This window comes from Castor canadensis, chromosome 19 (assembly GCF_047511655.1).
Source record: "Castor canadensis chromosome 19, mCasCan1.hap1v2, whole genome shotgun sequence".
Lineage (NCBI taxonomy): Eukaryota > Metazoa > Chordata > Mammalia > Rodentia > Castoridae > Castor > Castor canadensis.
In genome coordinates this window covers 30,002,312-30,019,391 of record NC_133404.1, presented here as the reverse complement: position 1 = coordinate 30,019,391, position 17,080 = coordinate 30,002,312, and the positions used below count along the sequence as shown (strand labels likewise).

The 17,080-nt window shown below is 44.7% G+C and overlaps 1 protein-coding gene across 5 annotated transcripts in view; it reads right to left on the bottom strand.

The window, feature by feature from the left end:
- The window catches only part of Adamts17 (ADAM metallopeptidase with thrombospondin type 1 motif 17), a 333,323-nt gene that overhangs the window by 246,919 nt on the left and 69,324 nt on the right, over positions 1-17,080 (bottom strand). For all 5 annotated transcript variants that reach the window (XM_074061615.1, XM_074061617.1, XM_074061614.1 and 2 more), the window contains exon 7: positions 10,618-10,661. In XM_074061615.1, the coding sequence (XP_073917716.1) occupies positions 10,618-10,661 (44 nt within the window). The remainder of the gene's footprint in view (positions 1-10,617; positions 10,662-17,080) is intronic.

Genomic DNA, 17,080 nt, shown 5'->3' with positions numbered 1-17,080 from the left:
ACCATTCCTGTGCAGCAGTCAGGATCCCTCCACTGCAGCAGCAGTTGTCAGAAATTTCTGATCCCTGTCATCTCTGCTAGTAATTCTAAAGGTTGTTTCAACCGAAGTCCTAAATAATACCCAGGCTCAGAACTGACCTCTGCCCCACAGAGAAGAACAGTAGGCTGCCTTGACATAACCTTCTCTCTCCTTTCTAAAGCACCCCCTTAAGCTGCCTATCTGCAGAAGACGAAGTTAAAAACTCAGAGCCAACTTTCAATTTCATGAGGGAGAGTTGAGGGTTCTTCAGTTTAATGAACTCACAAAGCCCATCAGAGCTGGTGAAATGGCTGAAATACGCAAGCTCCAAACACTCTCCCCCAAGTTGCAGCTCTGACTCAGAAGTGACCAAACCCTGACGCTGTGGTCAGTTCTAGCACTGCAACAGCTTCAGTGTGAATGACCTGGCTCTTAATATCACAAGTCCAACAGCTGAGCAGCTGTTGGGAAAATGAACTCAGGGCTAGACTAAAATGGCAATCTTAACGCCAGATGAGACCTGCTGACTCCAAAAATATCAACAGGAACCTCAGTAAGTCTCAGCACCCTTACGGCCCAACCATGCCTGGAGTAAAGCCAAAGACGCGCAGCCAAGCAACTAAAGAGAAGCCTGCGAAGCATCCTCTGTCTGTACATGCCTGACTTCAGGACATTAGAAAGGCTCTAATTCTGCCGCAGCAACACTCCTTACAATGCCCCTGCTCTCTCCTTCCTTTCACCTCCCAGGCTGGGGATCTAAGTCTCTCTCCCAGACTACCCAGGCTCTTCTTCCTCCCTCCCCACCCACTCTCCATGTTAGGGCCCAGCACCACATGCATCTCGCCACACAGCCCCTGCCGGAGAAGGAGCACCCCCTTCTCTACAACTGTCCTCTGGGCTAAATCTCTGAAAATAAATGCTAGATAATCAAAGTCACAACTTTTCTCTGTCATGTTATTAAAAAGAAAAAAAAAACTGTGGCAAACTGACATAAAACTTATCATCTTAGTCACTAGAGTACAGCTCAGTGACATTAAGTACAGTCACGTTGTGCAACCATCATCCATCTCCAGCGTTTCCATCAGATAAAACTGAAACTTCATAGCTGTAAATCAACAACTCGCTGTTCCTCCAGTTTCCAGCTCCTGGGAACTGCCATGCTTCAGTCCATCTCCATAAATATGCCTACTCTAGGTACCTCTTATAACAGCATGTGCCCTTTTGTGACTGGCTTGTTTCACTCAGTATAACATCCTCGAAGCTCACCCATGTAGCATGTGTCAGAATTTCCTTCCTTTGTAAGGCTGACTAATATTCCATTGTATGTGCATACCACATTTTGTTTGTCTCGTGCACTGATGGACACGTGAGTTCCTTCCCTCTTTGGCTATGGGTATAATACTCTTATGAACATGCATGTAAAAACTTCTGTTCAAGTTCCTGCTTTCCCTTCTTTTGGGTATATACATAGAGGTGGAATTCTGGTATCATATTTTAATGTTTTGAGGAGCCCCTGCACTGTTTTCCATAACAGATGTACCACTTGTCATTCCCACCAGTGCACAGGGCTCCCATTTCTTCGTGCTCTCAACAGCATTTGTTACTTTCTCACTTTTGTGATAACACCACATGAATGGGTGTGTGTAGTCAGTCTCCTTAACCACACAAGAACCCCGAGTATTACTCAACCCACTTTACAGAAGAGATATCAGAGACGCATACATGAGGCAAGTCACACAAGGATGGAATGGAAGCAGGGTCTGAGCCAGTGCTCAGATCCCAGCATTAAAGCCCTCCCTGTCCCCTCTTCCAGTGGATGGCCCCAGAGGAGGGGCTCAGCCTTTACTGTGGAGATGGCAGGACCCTGCAAGTGGTAAAGGGGACCTTGATGACCACCTTCCAGGAAACTGTGGGGGTCTTCCCTGGCTCTCAGCCTAAGATTTCCTGGGCTTCTTCCTTCACCCAGAGTCGGGGGCTCTGTTCTCGTGGAACCCACAGTGGTGGTCCTTGGTCCCCAAACCTCTCCTGAATACTCCCCCAGTGCAGGCTGCATATGAGCAGCTGCTCATGGGCTGCAAGGGCACTTCCCAATATCAGCAGAGACAATTTATACAGCCTGGTTTCCCATTTATAATTCCCCTCCTTCCACTCAGAAGGGTTTTGTTAGTTTCTAACAAACCCAATAAGGGTCAGGAGTGACTCAGAATGGCACGACTGGAGAAAGAGCAGCACTTTAACAAGATGAAGAATGGAACTCTGTTCCACATTAGTGCTAAAGTGCTCCTTTGTCCATGAGGAATGGAAATGTAGAGGGAACAACAGAGAAGTCCCTCTGCCCCTGTCACATCAATGACACCAATGTTACTGGCATCTCATGCAGATGAAAAGCTACCTACCTGAAAAGGTGGTATGTTTTGGAGTCCTCTGACAAGTTGTCAGAGCACAGATATCTGGGAAGATGCTCACCAGCCATCCTCAAGGAAGGATACTTATGAGGAAGGACACTTTTACAAGACACCCACTTTCCTGTCCTGAACATTCACAGGGGCTCCAATCCTGCACTTGAGGGCCCCGGCTGGACACCCTGAATGGTGAATTCTTTGCTTTTTTGCTTTCTCAGCCCTCTGGCTTTCTGGCACAAAAGGCAGTCAGGCACAGCCACACATTTTGTTGGTCTCTGTCTAGTTCCAAACTAAACGTTGGTTCCACATCTCCAAAGAGCTGGTAGAATCCCATCCCGTGCGAAAACATGCCTACATATTTTCACCATTTTCTAATGTAGGCCAGTCATTATGTAACCTTAGACAAGACCCTGGCAGAAACAAGACAAGTTGAACTTGGTCCCCTGGGCAAGTGGTTTCAGTAACGGACTTTCAGCCAAGTCCCAAACATGAAGCTCCCACAGAGGCATCTTCTTGTGTAGCTGTCGGGGCAGACAGCTTTTCTCAAAAGGATTGTACAAGGGCTACCACAGAACTTACAGAACTTGCAGGCACAGAATATGCTTGGCCAGACCTGCAGGTACAGGAAGCACACGCACATATACTTCCATGTGCACACACCCCCAAGAATGTAAATACGTGTATATAGGTCTATACACACAAGCATACATTCATTTACATTTCTCTCACCCTTGTTACTATCCTTCAGTCACACATAGGATGGACATCCATATAGAGATAAAGGCAGGGAACTCCCCTCCCCAGGGTCACCCACACTTGTCCTTTTTCTCCCTACATATCCCCTACATATGGTATTTTAAAAGACCATAACATACAGACAACTTAATCAGTAGTTTTGAGAAAATACTCTGTCCCAATGATCAAAGCTAACCTGGGGGGGAAGGAACAAGTGAACTGAGGTCTACACTTTGTTTTCCCAGCAACTTTAAAAGCTGGACTTGCAGGATGCAATATCCTGGAACTGACAGAGTGCTACTTTCCTAACTCTTTTAAGGGGATGGTCTGTCTTTTATAAATATGATGAGGAAGACAGAGTTTGCCAAAAATCTGCACTCTCGTGATGAGATGCATGCAAATTTGATTTCCCACATTGAAAGTTTTCATAAAACTTCTCAAAAGTTTTATGGTTAAAGGTATAATCGCAAATACAAATGTAACTTCTGATGAGCAGAGAAATTTGCTAGAGACCATAGACTGTCTGATTTGGGACAGCTAACACATAATTAAATGTTAAGCCTTCACATTTAAAGCTTTTCTAAGTAGACACAAACGACACAGTAAGGCACATCCATGGGGATAAAATGAGATGGATTATCCAGTAAAAAGACTGACACATTCAAACTTAGTTGTTCAAAGAAGTTACTTCCCCTTGTGGCGATAATTTCTTGAGACTGTATATGATGCTCCTTGATGGAGTTACATTCACATAAAGCCACTGTAAATTGAAAAATCCTAAGTCCAAAATGCACATGACATCCCTAACTTACCCAACACCCCACTCAGCAACACTGCACAGTTGCTGTGTCAGCTGCTTCCCTTGTGATGCTGTGGCCAACTGCCAGCGTCACTGGAGGGAATCAGACCACATATCCCCAACCTAGGGAAAGAGCAGAATTAAAATTTTGCAGTATGATTTCTGCTGAATGCATACTGCTTTCACGCAATTTTAAAGTCAGAAATTCGTAAGCTGAACCACTGAAAGTCAGAGACCATCTTTACTTCTAACAACTAATTTTCAAGCACATTTGAAACCTAACTTCTACCAGATTACAAGAAATAATAAAGTAGGAAAGGCCCCAGAAACAAAGAAACCCAAAGCTAGTCTTACTAGAACTTTTCTATGAGTACCCCAAACACTACTTTCTAGCCATACACAACAAGAACAATCTCCAACACCTCTTTGTTTGTTTGTTTGTTTTTAGTGGGATGGGAGTTTGAACTCATGGCTTCTCACTTGCAAAGTGGGCACTCTACAGCTTGAGCCATACAATCAAGTCCATTTTGCTCTGGTTATTTTGGAGATGGGGGTCTGTGAACTTTTTGCTGGGCCTTTGACCTCAATCCTCCCAATCTCAACCTCCCAAGCAGCCAGGATTACAGATACAAGCCACAAGTGCTCAGCTTTGACACCTCTTTTTGATGATTCAAAAACAAAAACAGTCACGAGTGAAGACTATGCACCACCACAATATAAGAGTGCAAATTCACCCACAAAGAAAATTCCCAGATGGGCTTTTTGGTCAGGGTACCAGGGTGGGAAAAAGCAAACTGTGATAGGTAACAAAGGGGACAGGGATAAAGTACAGTCAGACCCATGAATTCTGATGGGTCTGAAAGTGGTATTCCCTTCCTTTGCTCCTGAGCCCTAAATTATGATGTCATATAGTCCCCACTTCTCTTCCTCCCTCTCTTTCTTTCATTCCATGAATGAAAACCCACTGGGTCCAGGGTTATGACCTGTTGTTACCCACTCTCTCACACTTTCATTGCCTCCTCACCTCCTTTTGGTTTTCTGGTCTCATATTGGAGTGTCCTGAAGCAGACCTTAGAACTTTACACTGCATTCCCAAGCACCATGGCCCTGGTTGGAGATTTTCCGTCCCTTGCTTCCTCCAGCTACGGCTACCTCATTTCTCCCCCACAGACCACTGTGGAGATCAATGGCTGCATCAGTGCAATTCCCCTCAGTCCACCCAGACCTATCAGAGAGCATGGCACCAGGGTTATGGGGTGACATGGGGAAGGGGTCTTCCCACCAAAGTTCAAGGACAGCCATGGCCATAGCAACAGGACCCTTGGACACCACCAGCCTGGCACGTGGCTGTGGACTATCTCCATTGACCTTCGTGAAGGAGTATCCCTTCCCGCCAAGGGGGGGAAGAAAGGGGAGGCTTTTCCATTAATTTAAAAATATTGTGAGATCAAGCAAGACAAGAAATTGAAACTTGCTTGACTTAGATTGGGGTTTATTTCAAAAAGTCAACAAAGTTAGCCAGGTGCCAGTGGTTCAAGCCTGCCATCCCAAGCAACACAAGAGGCTGAAATCAGGAGAACTGCAGTTCCAGGCCAGCCTGGTCAAAGTTCACAAGACCCCATCTCAACAGGAAAAAAGCTGGGCGTAGTGGCATGTACTTGTCATCCTAGTAATGACAGGAAGCACAAAATAGGAGAATCACAGTCCAGGCTTGCCTAGGGAAAGAAGCAAGACCCTATCTCTAAAATAACTAGAGCAAAAAGGGCCAGAGGTGTGGCTCACATGGTAGAGTACCTGCCTCAAGAGTAACAGCCCTGATTTCGAATTTCAGTACTGCCCAAAACAAAGTACAGGAAGAGATGGGAGCAAGGCCAGCGCCCTACATCTTCCAATTGTGACACAGATGACCATCTAGTCAGTGGGTAATGGCAAGAAGAGGTTGCTCAGGTATTAGGAAGAAGAATGCAAAGATCCAGAGTCTTGCTACCTCCATGTCCCTGTCCTCTTGCCTCCCAGGACAGAGCTCACCTAAGACCCGCTTCTATATCCCACATGAAGCAACTCAGCAGATGAAAAGCTCATACCCTTCAAAGTCAAGGTCTAAAAGGCTCTGCATAGTACCCCCAACTGAGAAGGCCAAGCACTTCTGTCAGATCTGGCTGCCTACTTTTCCAGGTCCTTTTCCCTATAGGTTACCTTTTATTCTGGTGTGCCCAGATCAGCAGAAGTCCATGGGTCATCCCTTCTGTTCTTCCCATTCCAAAGAGGCCCAAAAAGCCCCCTGGCAGAGCCAGGAGGGAGGCTAGGTCTGGTGTAGTTTATAAAAAGTGTGGCCATTCATTTGTTGTCAAGTCTCACCCTGTATAGAAGAGCTTGGTGACAATCAGGTACCTGATGAGGGTCAGAACAGCCTTGGAAGAAGGACCTGGACACCACACTTTTCCCTACTACAGAAGGACCCCTGGGAAGCCCAGAGATAGTAAGCCTGGTGCTTCAATCTTTACCAAAGGTCAAAGGTACAGTGGACATTGTCATTCTGGACTGTCCACCATCCACACCTTCCCCAGACTGAAGTACACTGCCCCCTTTTGAGGATCCCCCACCCACACAATCACCACACATATGTATTCTTTGTGAGAAGTACCGCTGCTTCTCTTAGGGAAGCACAAAAGGCCAGAGCCTCCCTCACCCTAGTGTGGGTTAGGACTGGGAGCCATCCAACACGGCCACCTTGGCACACACGTAAGCCAGGCCCTGCCACTGATCTCGACGTGGAATCTGTGCTCTCACACTCCAAGGGCATCTGTTTCCAGCCAGATCACCAAGCCTAATAAATGCTCCTTTTACTCTGCCTCATTTCTTATCATCAAGGATTCTGACTAATAAAATGGGCAGGTGTAGACTGGCAGTGTACAAGGAAAGTACTTTTCATGGAACCCCGAAATCCACTCAGTAACTGAGAAGTTCTTCAAATTTAACCTGAAATCTACTTAAAACTATTTTTAAAACATTCATAAAAGTAACTTTGGGGGGAATGATGACTGAAGGGTAGATAATGATTTTCTCTATCTCAGAGAATTAGATGCATGTGACTTCACAGCAGGGTGAATTTCCCGAATGCCACCGCACCCTTAAAAATGATTAAGATGCTGCATGAGATGGAGCACCTGCTTAGCAAGCATGAGGCCCTGAGTTCAAACCCTAGTACCACCAAAAAAAAAAAAAGATTAAGACAGAAAATTGGTATGTTATGTTTAAGTGTTACAGATAGCTTTCCCTTACTGTAACAAAACACCTCAGAATCAGCTTATACAAAGTGCAGGTTTGCCATGTTTTACCGCGTTAGATTTCAATGTTTGGCTGCCCTTGTTGCTTTTGGACCTGTGGTGAGGTTAGCACACCTGTGGGGACATGTGACAGAGGAATCTGCTCACTTTATGGTGACCAGGAAGTAAGAAGGGGGCAGTAGGGAGAGAGGGGAAGAGGGAGAAGAAGAGTGATGGAAGGAGGAAAAGAGGGAGAGTGTGCACAGAACAGGCCCTACAATCCTCTTTAAGGGCATGCCCCCAATGACCTACAACCTCTCACTAGGCCCAACTCTTAAAGGTTCCACCACCTGCCAATAGCATCAAGTTGGGAACAAGCCATTAACACATGGACTTTTTTTGGGAGGAGGGAGGGTGGTCATTCAAGATCCAATCCACAGCAGCATATTTTATCATTATATTTTTAAAAGCCACAAATTAAAGCAGAATTCAAAGCACTGCTTCAAAGTTACTTCAATTAATACAAGATAAACAAAAAAAGTATAGGAATAAATAATCCATGAGTTGTGCTCTTTACTATGGCTACTAATTAAAACAAGAAAACAAAAAATGCAGTTACATATAAAATTACATAACACTGGCAACCCCAAAGCTTCTTCTGTTACCAGGAAGTCTAGATGCCTCATTCTCTGCAGAATGGGGCACACAGCAGCTCGGGCTAAAGCTGGACCCTGAACTTTCAAGGCAGCTGTTCAAATCCTCTGCACACTGGCAAACACAAATTGACAGGATTCAGATCATTTTTACATTCTGTGCAATCAAAACCAAATACAAAAGTAAACTGGATGCCGGGAGGACAGAATTATAAGATGGAAGACAGATGGAAGGTGAGAGAGGGAAGGTATGAATATAAAGTGTCAACTGGAGTGAGTTTCTTAGAGGTGACAGAGCCACCCTGTACTTGATGTCAGGATAAAGGTACAAATCTACATGTGTGATAAGATGTCACATGAGTCAGCTGTCCCTCAATATTCATATAGGATTGTTTCTAGGACTCTCTCAGACACCAAAACGCACAGATGCTCAAATCCTGTCTATAAAATGGTACAGTATGTACATGTAACTCGGGCACATCCTCCCACATGCTTTAAATTGCCTCTGGATTATTTATAGTACCTGGTACAGTGGAAGTGCTGGGTAAGTAGCTATTATACTGTACCGCTTAGGCATAAAAAAGTGTACACGTTAAGTATGCTAAGTACAGATGTATTTGCCCAAAAATTTTCAATACCTAGTTTAATCTGTGCATGTGGAACCTGTGGCTATGGAGGGCTGATTATGTATGTAAAGTGAATGATGCCTGAGCAGGAGCTGTGTCTATTTCATTGTCTTGGGTCCATGGAGTTCCTGGTTCTGATTATATACTCGAGTTATGTAAGATGTTACCTGGGTGATAGCGGTAAGAAACCTCTCTACTATTTTGGCAACTTTTTGTGCCTGTATAATTATTTCAAAATTTAAAAAATTATAAACACAAAAATAAATTGAATGTTGAAACTGACCTATGATTGTCATACCCCCCAGTTTCCAAATTTTTATTATCAACATACCATTGTTCTTACTGACCAGAGACAGCCAGCCTCCAGCACAAAGAGACAATGCGCACATCTGTCACTGTTTGCTATGGAAGCCCAAGTAAACTATTAAAAGTAGTGTGGTGATGTGGCTGGAAGAGGGAAAGATAAAGATGCTTGCTTAGAACTCACTGCCTCATCTTCCATAGGAGGCCCGAACACGATTCCCCACCACAGGCTTACCTGCATGCCCTTCCTTCACCTGTACTCATCCATTCCTTACATTCTTTAATCAATTGGCCAACCAACAGTCATAACTGAGCTTCTCGAGTCCTGAGCCAGGTGCTGAAGAGCACATAGGTTGGAGGCCTAAGCTTGCTCCTGTGTAGTACGATCTTCTGGATGAGCAGGAAGTATAGACAAGGGCTGTGTGAGAAACCAGTGCCTCCCTGGACCAAGCAAGGAGGCATCAAGAACATGGAGCAGAGGTGCCCTTCAGAAAGAACAACAGTGGCCATCAAAGGTGACCTGTGAACCCTGAGAAGGAGTGGCCATTTGATGGGACAGTCCTGACAGATCGGGCAACAGACAGAAAAGTCAGCACACTCATATCTTCTAGAGCCCAACCAGACCAGACTTGGACCTGGACCAGCTATCCCTCAGCAAGGCAAGATGCCTTTGTCTAGGAATTTCACTATAGACACAGCCCCAAGCTCAGCTGGTTTTTGACACCTTGTGCTCTGATCTGTTTTTTTTTTTTTTTCTGATCTGTTTAAAAGACTGATGAGGTCAAAAAAATTATTTTGTAAGCACTGACACAGGAAATAAATATTAGCTATCATACTAAATTTTGAAGGACCTTGTAAATCACCTAATCCAAAGTGATAATTTCATAGATCAAGAAATCAATGATGAAGATTTACCCAGAGCCACCCAGCTTGTCTGTGGTAGAGCCAGAGCAAAGGCTCAAGGTTACCCCTAGCCAGGACTCAATGAGAAGCACAGGTTAACATTTAAATTTCACAACATATTTTTCAATCCTGTACTATTTTTCTTCAGTTTTACTATAATTTGAAGCACACAACATTCACAGTTTTGCTTTTGGCAATATATTTGACTTGTTTGTAAAGGTTTGAGCTTGAGTAGGCAAAATTGGCAGTGCTCTCTCTTCTTACTCATAAAGAATGATTTCTATTTGAAACCTATCAGAAGTCAAGAGCAAGCCAGACACCGCTGAGGACAGAAGAGAATGAAAAATGGCAAGTAAGGGGCAATGTGGGGGAGGAAGAGAAGGAAGGGAAGAAGAGAAATATACTTTCCAGGGCTGTGTGTCGGTTATCAGAAAGCACCGGCCTTGTGTCGTGGTTGGTAGAGGAGACCAGAGGCCGGCTAGTCTTACATCCCACTCCCCTCTTAGAGCATTCAGGAAAGATCATCTGCCCACAGGAGCACAACCCACTAAGTTTCTGTCTCATAAAACTGTGCAACTCAGCAAGGGTCCCATCTTGCCTGAGTGACTAAGACCCTTGGATCCAAGTGCACCCTCAAACCGTAGACCCCTCGAGCTAGCCTAGTGGCTCTTTCCCTTTTAACTTTATTTCTTCTTTTTTATCCCCTTACTTAGAAGGCTTCTGTCAAAAGCAACGTCAAAACTTTACAGAAAAAAAAAAAACCCAAAATAGAGTAAACTGACCAATTTATAAGAAAATAGGCAACAGAAAAGAGTGAACTCATTTGGAGACAGATTCTTCAAACCAGAAATGTTATCACGAAGTCCCAGGATATAGCAGTCCCTTAGATCATTATTCGGATTTTAAACTTACCAACAGTGTCGCAAGGTTCATCCTTGTGAACACAGAAGTCTGTCCTAAAAAAAAGAAAGAAAAAAAGATATAGTCAGGTATAAGAAGTACTCCACAAAAAATGGGGGCAGAAAACAGTAAACAGTGTGGTTAGCATTGATTAGTTGTGCTCAATGATACTGCTTTAGTTGTCACAGTTCATAGTGATGTCACAACAGTCCTGCCAAGAGTAAGCTACCTCCGAAGGGTAAGTCCAATTACCTAATGGAAGAGCCTTTTCTTATAGCTGAATTATTCTGTATGTAACTGTTGGAAGGAAGCTATCCTCCAACAGCTAAAAAAGTTTTGGAATGTTTGTTAAGTTATTGGTCAAGCCCAGTTATCAGTATCACCAGACTGCAGGGGTTTCTCCAAGCTACTCTACTCAGCCAGCATGTCCTTTCCAATGCAATAATGACCTTGAATTACTTCTACGAGAAGACAACAAACAAATCACTTCTAAAGATGATACTCTTCAAAGCTCCCCCAGGATCCTCCAGCCGTGCAGATAGCAAAGATGCTCAAAACTGGGTGCAGCCCCAGTTCTGCAAGACAAGAGGCTTGCTGTCACCTCTCACAGAGAAATGAGGAGTTTGAGCCCTCTTTTTCCAACAAGTGTTCCCAAGCTTCCTTCCTCAAGTCCTTCACAGTGAGCAGCCAACTGCAGAGTGCTGGAGGGGGCAGCGCCCTGCCTGCGAGCTGGGTAAGGAGAGTAAAGGCCGCTGAGATGGTCCTTTCTGGGCCCCACTCCTATCTCCACTGCACCCACTCACCTGCAGCTCTCTGAACACTCAAGTGCAGCTGCAGATTTGGAAGGTGGGTTCTGAAGCCACCATTCACTTTTTCCTTTTCCACAATCTGGAATGAGGATGGGCCCAGCCAGACAAGACTGACACTAAGCAAAATTATGATAGCAAGTGGCAGCCCTGGTTAGGCCACAGCTCATTTTCCCCTGCTGAGGAAAATTTCCTGGTTTCTGACCCCTTCTCTGCACTCTGGCATTTACTGTCCTTGATTCCTTCCCTCCTTCAGTCCACATCTATTTCAGGACAGGATTTGGCCTGCCATTAAAACTGGAACAAGGACAGAGTGTGGGTCTCCTGACCTCATGCTTACAGTCATCTCTGCCTCTCCCTGCACTTCAGCATGCTCCAAGCTCAGAATGCATTTGCCTCCTAATATAATTCATACAGGACACCTTCAGGCTTGGCTTTAGGCTCAGGGGTGTGAATCCTAAAAATCCCACCAGCCCACTCACACCCAAAGAGCCTGGACCTGGAGGTTTAAAAGGCTCTGCTTGGGGTCCTCACGCACAGGAATCCCAAGTCCAGGCTGACTGTTCCAGACTAAATTTGTCCTACTGGGCACGCTGGACATGCGCCAAGCCTGGGGCAGCAGGGCAGGTATGACAGCTCTGAACATGTGGCCAGAGAGAAAGCACAGAGAAGCTGGAGCCCAACTGTGTCACCAACTTATACGGGTTTTGCTTACTGGAAATTTCTAACTTTTTCGTAACTAACATATATATTTTTGGGAAGCAATTTTTGGCCAATTTATTTTCATTGTATCATTTACTAACAAAAAATTGTATTTATGCAGAACAATGTGACGCTTTTGTTTACATATACATTGTGAAATTACTAAATCAAGCTAACGAGTACATCCATCACTTCACTCACTAACCATGTTATTGTGGTGAGAATATTTAAAACCCATGCTCACAGCAACCTCCCAGCATACAATGTTACTATTCTATTAACTATAGTCACCATGCTGTATGTTAGACTCCAGAATTTACTCCACGTAGCCAACTGTAAAACTATTTTAACAAAGGGAGAAATAAAAAAAGTTAGACCTCTACTCTTATCATGACTGTACCCCCAAATCAAGGGAACTTGCTGGAAATGGAGAAGGGCTGGCCATCCAGAGCCAGCCTCCTGCCCTGACTTGCTGCTGAAGGCTCTCTTTTAGGAGACTAATGAACAGCAGTAGAGGGGGTAGGGAAGATGACCGATCCTGAGTTGCTGGAGGGCTCAATACAGAAGAGGCCACTGGAGATGGCCCAGTGTGGCAGTACGAGCAGCCCTGCAGGTGTGCTCCATTTCCCTTGCATTCTCAGCAGGAGTGCAGACTGAGCTTGGGGAGAAATGCAGGGTTCCTGGCTTTCTGGGTCAGATGCAGAGTTCACAGGTAAAGCCATGCCAGGTGCTAAGGACCCCTGAGCCTCTGTGGGGTCAAGTGTGGCCCCCAGCCCCAGACCATAATGGGACTGTCTCTAGCCCCAGACAGCTGCAGAAAACCTGGCTTTAACTGCTCCTGCTGGTCATGATGCTATGCTCCTGTCCTCCATAGAGGCCATCTGTCACTTGGGCGTCCAGGAGAATAGCTCTCAGGCTCAGCCACAAAGAAAGGAAAAACATCCACAACGGCCAGTCACAGGCCCAGACATGGGACACTGTCCCCCAACACTGCTGGTCCATGCAATCTCCCAAGAGACATTCAGCTTGGATTACTCTGAGCAGAAAGGACGGCAGCTGCCTTGCCCCCAACTTCCTTGCAGAAACATTAGTCCCTTGTTATCCCAACCTAGGGAATTACAGCTCTCAGCCTCTAATTAGGAAAAGTGACATCTTGGCCAGCTCTGCTTCCTGTCTGATTCCAAGCTGCCTTCCCGTCCTCAAGGGAGGTCTTCAAGTTAACACCTTTGAGGACCCAGAGGACACGGCCATGCACCAATTTGTTCAGTCCAGCAGCTCTACAGAAGTAGGTGAGTGAAATGAGGACTACTCAGATAGCAAGAAATGGAGAAAAAAAACCCAAGACTCCTGGCTGGCCATAGGCGATGGAGCAATGCAGGAGGCCTCAGCATCCACTGGTCAGAGCCCCACAGCCTTCAGCAAAGAAGCCTTGTTTTCTCTGTCCCTGAGCAAAGATATCCTCCCCACCCCCAACATCCTCACCTAGAACCACACACACCCATGCAGTCAGGATCCCTCCGCAATGTGCACAGTTAGAAAAGAACACTTTAAAAACCTTTATTGTGGTAAAATACACATAAAATTTATCATCTTAACCATTGAGTGGACAGCTCAGTGATGCTAATTCCATTCATATCCCCATTATCCATCTCTAGAATTTTTTCATGTGTCCAAACTAAAACTCTGTCGCCATTAAACACTGACTCCCCATTCTCCCCTACCCCAGCCCCTAGTCACCACCATGGTATTTACTGCTACTCACTCACTACTCCAGGCCTCATAGAACTGGAATCATTCAGTAAGTATCTTTTGGTGACCGGCTCATTTCATTCAACATAATGCCTCAATGTTCATCCGTCTTACAACTTAAGGCTAGATAATCTTCTATTGTATAAATTCAGCACACTTTGTTTATCCATTCTTCTGCTGCACAGTCACTTGGGTCACTTCTATCTTCGTCTATTGGAAAGAATGCTGTGAAAAGGGTGTACGAGCATCTCTTAAGGTCCCTGCCTTCAGTTCTTCTGGATACGCACCCAGAAGTGGGATATCTGGATCACATGGGATCTCTTTTTCTAACTGTTGTATCATTTACATTCCCACCAACACCACACAAGGGTTCCAATTTCTCCACGCCCTTCCAACATTTGTTGCTTTCTGGGTTCTGCTATATTTTGTTCTGTAATAGCCATCCTAATAAATGTGAAGCATAGAAAAAGACATTTTACACAAAATACTTCCATGGCAGTAGGTAAGCTGTTGGGAGACAGGAAAAGAATTCCTGATTGGCAGTCTTTGGGCACAGGGTGGCTTCATATCTACTCACAGTTTTTTTGTAAGGGGCTAATCCAGAAGCTTTGTCAACTCTAATTTTGATGACATTTATTGCCTCTGAGAAAAAAAAAATGCTACCAGTTCCCAAAATAAGACCACTTACAATTGCTTCTTCTTCCCCCCAGTTCTTGAGCTCCATCACAGCATGGTGACTACAGTTCATGTACTACACCCTTGAAAACTGCTGAGTAGATTTTAAGTATCTCACCACAGAAACACGACTAACAGGACAATAGTGACAGCTATGTTCGTTAACTTGGATGAAAGGAAGAGAAAAACTTTCCAATATAGAAAATACAGTGTTTCTAACAAAGCACCATCATTTATATACTTTACATACTGTTCATAAAAACCACTTTTGAAGGAGGGACGTTGGAAGTTTGGCTGCATGTTCCAGTAATGAGGTTGTGTAGAGTGTAATGCTCCTTTCTAGGAAAGGCTTTTAGACCTATTTTAATTATCATTTGGAAAACTGCTCACATTAATTGACAGTCACACATAGACATGGCTCTCCAGGGATCCTACTTGCTCTCCAAATGGAATCTACTCTGAAAGCATAGTACTCTTCACCCCTTCAAGGCAATCTTTAGGGTACTCTACAGAAAGCCACAAGTCCCAATGCCATTTCCGAGACATTCAGTGGTGACAGCCTGGGGCAAGTGAGTGTGGGAGGCCATTGCTCCTGGAAAAGTGGCACCTGGAGGTTCCCAGCACTTAACTGGTGGTCAAGTCCAGATCCAAAGCATGAACCAGGTCATATTCACCCTTGGATCTTAGTGCCTGTTTGTACACCAGCCACACCATACATGTTCAGAATTACTGAATAGACTGTTTCCAAAATGTCCCATTAAACATTTAATCACATCCCACACAAGCAGCAAATGTTCTCATGAGGCACCGGCATGAAACAGAGCACATTTTAATCCTGGGGGCTGGCAATCCATGAATCATCCTGAAGAGTGATCAGACATCTGTTTAAGGTCTGCCAGTGGCAATGTGCATATTTTGGATTTTTTAAGAGGAACGTGGAGCTGCATTGCCTGGTTCTTGGGTCACAGAATTTCCCTAGCTGGCTTTGGGATGTCACTGGACCAGTGTGGGGGCAGGTGCAAGCAAAGAACCTATCTTGACTCAAAGCCAAATGTTAAGTGAGATTTAACTCTTCCTGGAGGAACAGGTTGTCTTTTAGCTTAAAACACGATAAATTCTCCTACAAACGGGACTCTAAACTCAAGGCAGGGAAATAAGATGAGATTTGGAGATTTCTTTAAATCCTTAAAATTCAAAGTTGATACACTCCTAGGCACTCTAGTGAAATTTAGTTATATTTAATAATAAACATTTTTCTTAAATGTTTTTAGATCATTTCTTAAATTTCTGCATATTTTCTATAGGGAGATTTTGGTGTGAATGCATTACAATTTCATATTCATGATGAACGTAAAGCAACCAAGAAAGGTGTAAAACATCAGGACAAATGCAAAAGCCAATCTACATCTGTGGTGGTCTAAATTATGTGTCCCCCCCAAAAAAGACATGGTCAGGTCCTACACTCTGGTATCTGTGAATGTGATTTTATTTGGAAAGATCGTTATCGCAGATGTAATCAAGTTAAGGTGTGGTCACACAGTGGGTTAAGGTGTTCCCTAAGTCAATTCCTAGTGTCCTTTTAGGAAGAGGGAAGGCTGGGTGTGATGATATACACCTGTAATCCCAGCTATTCGAGAGGGGAAGAAATAAAGATCACAGTCCAAGAGCAGTTCCACAAAAAGCATGAGACCCTACCTGGAAAATAAAGCAAAAAGGACTGGGGGCCCAGCTCAAGTGGTACAGTGCTTGCCTAATAAGCACAAGGCCCTGAATTCAAATCCCAACACTGCCAAAAAAAAAAAAAAGAGGGAAATCTAACATAGAGAGAGATGCATGGGCCAGGTGCCAATGGCTCACACCTGTAATCCTAACTACATGGGAGGTTGAGATTGGGAGGATCATGGTTCCAGACCAGCCCATGCAAAAGTTCACAAGACTCCCATTTCAAAAGAAAAAAGATGGGCGTGGTGGTACGTGCCTGTCATCATCCCAGCTACTGTGGGAAACATAAATAGGACTGTGGTCCAGGTCAGCCTGGGCAAAAAGTGAGACCTTACCTCAAAATAACCAAAACAGAAAGGGCTAGAGTTATAGCTTAAATGGTAGTGTACCTGCCTAGCAAGTGCGAAGCCCAGAATTCAACCTCTAGAGAAAGCCATGTGATGATGGCAGGGAGATGGACTGCTGCATCTCCAAGTTGAGGCCGGTCAAGGATTGCAGCAGCCACTAGAAGGGGAGGCAGCAGGGAGGAATCCTCCCTTAGAGCCTTCATCAGCAAGAGCATGACTGTGGACATGTAGGGTCCACAATATACAAGAGTAAATGTCCATTATTTTAGGTCCCTCTGTGGCCACAGGTTACGAATCCAGAGACCTAAAGCAACATTACCGCTTGCTGCTTTGGAGGCTGACTTACATTTCTATGGCTGGCTGCTGGGCCCCAATAACTCCCAGTCTAAACGGGCGAGTCTAGTCCTGCAGCATAGAAATAACCTCTGCTCCTTGCTTCAGAGAGGGGGGCTGCATGTGACTTTTGTGGGCATC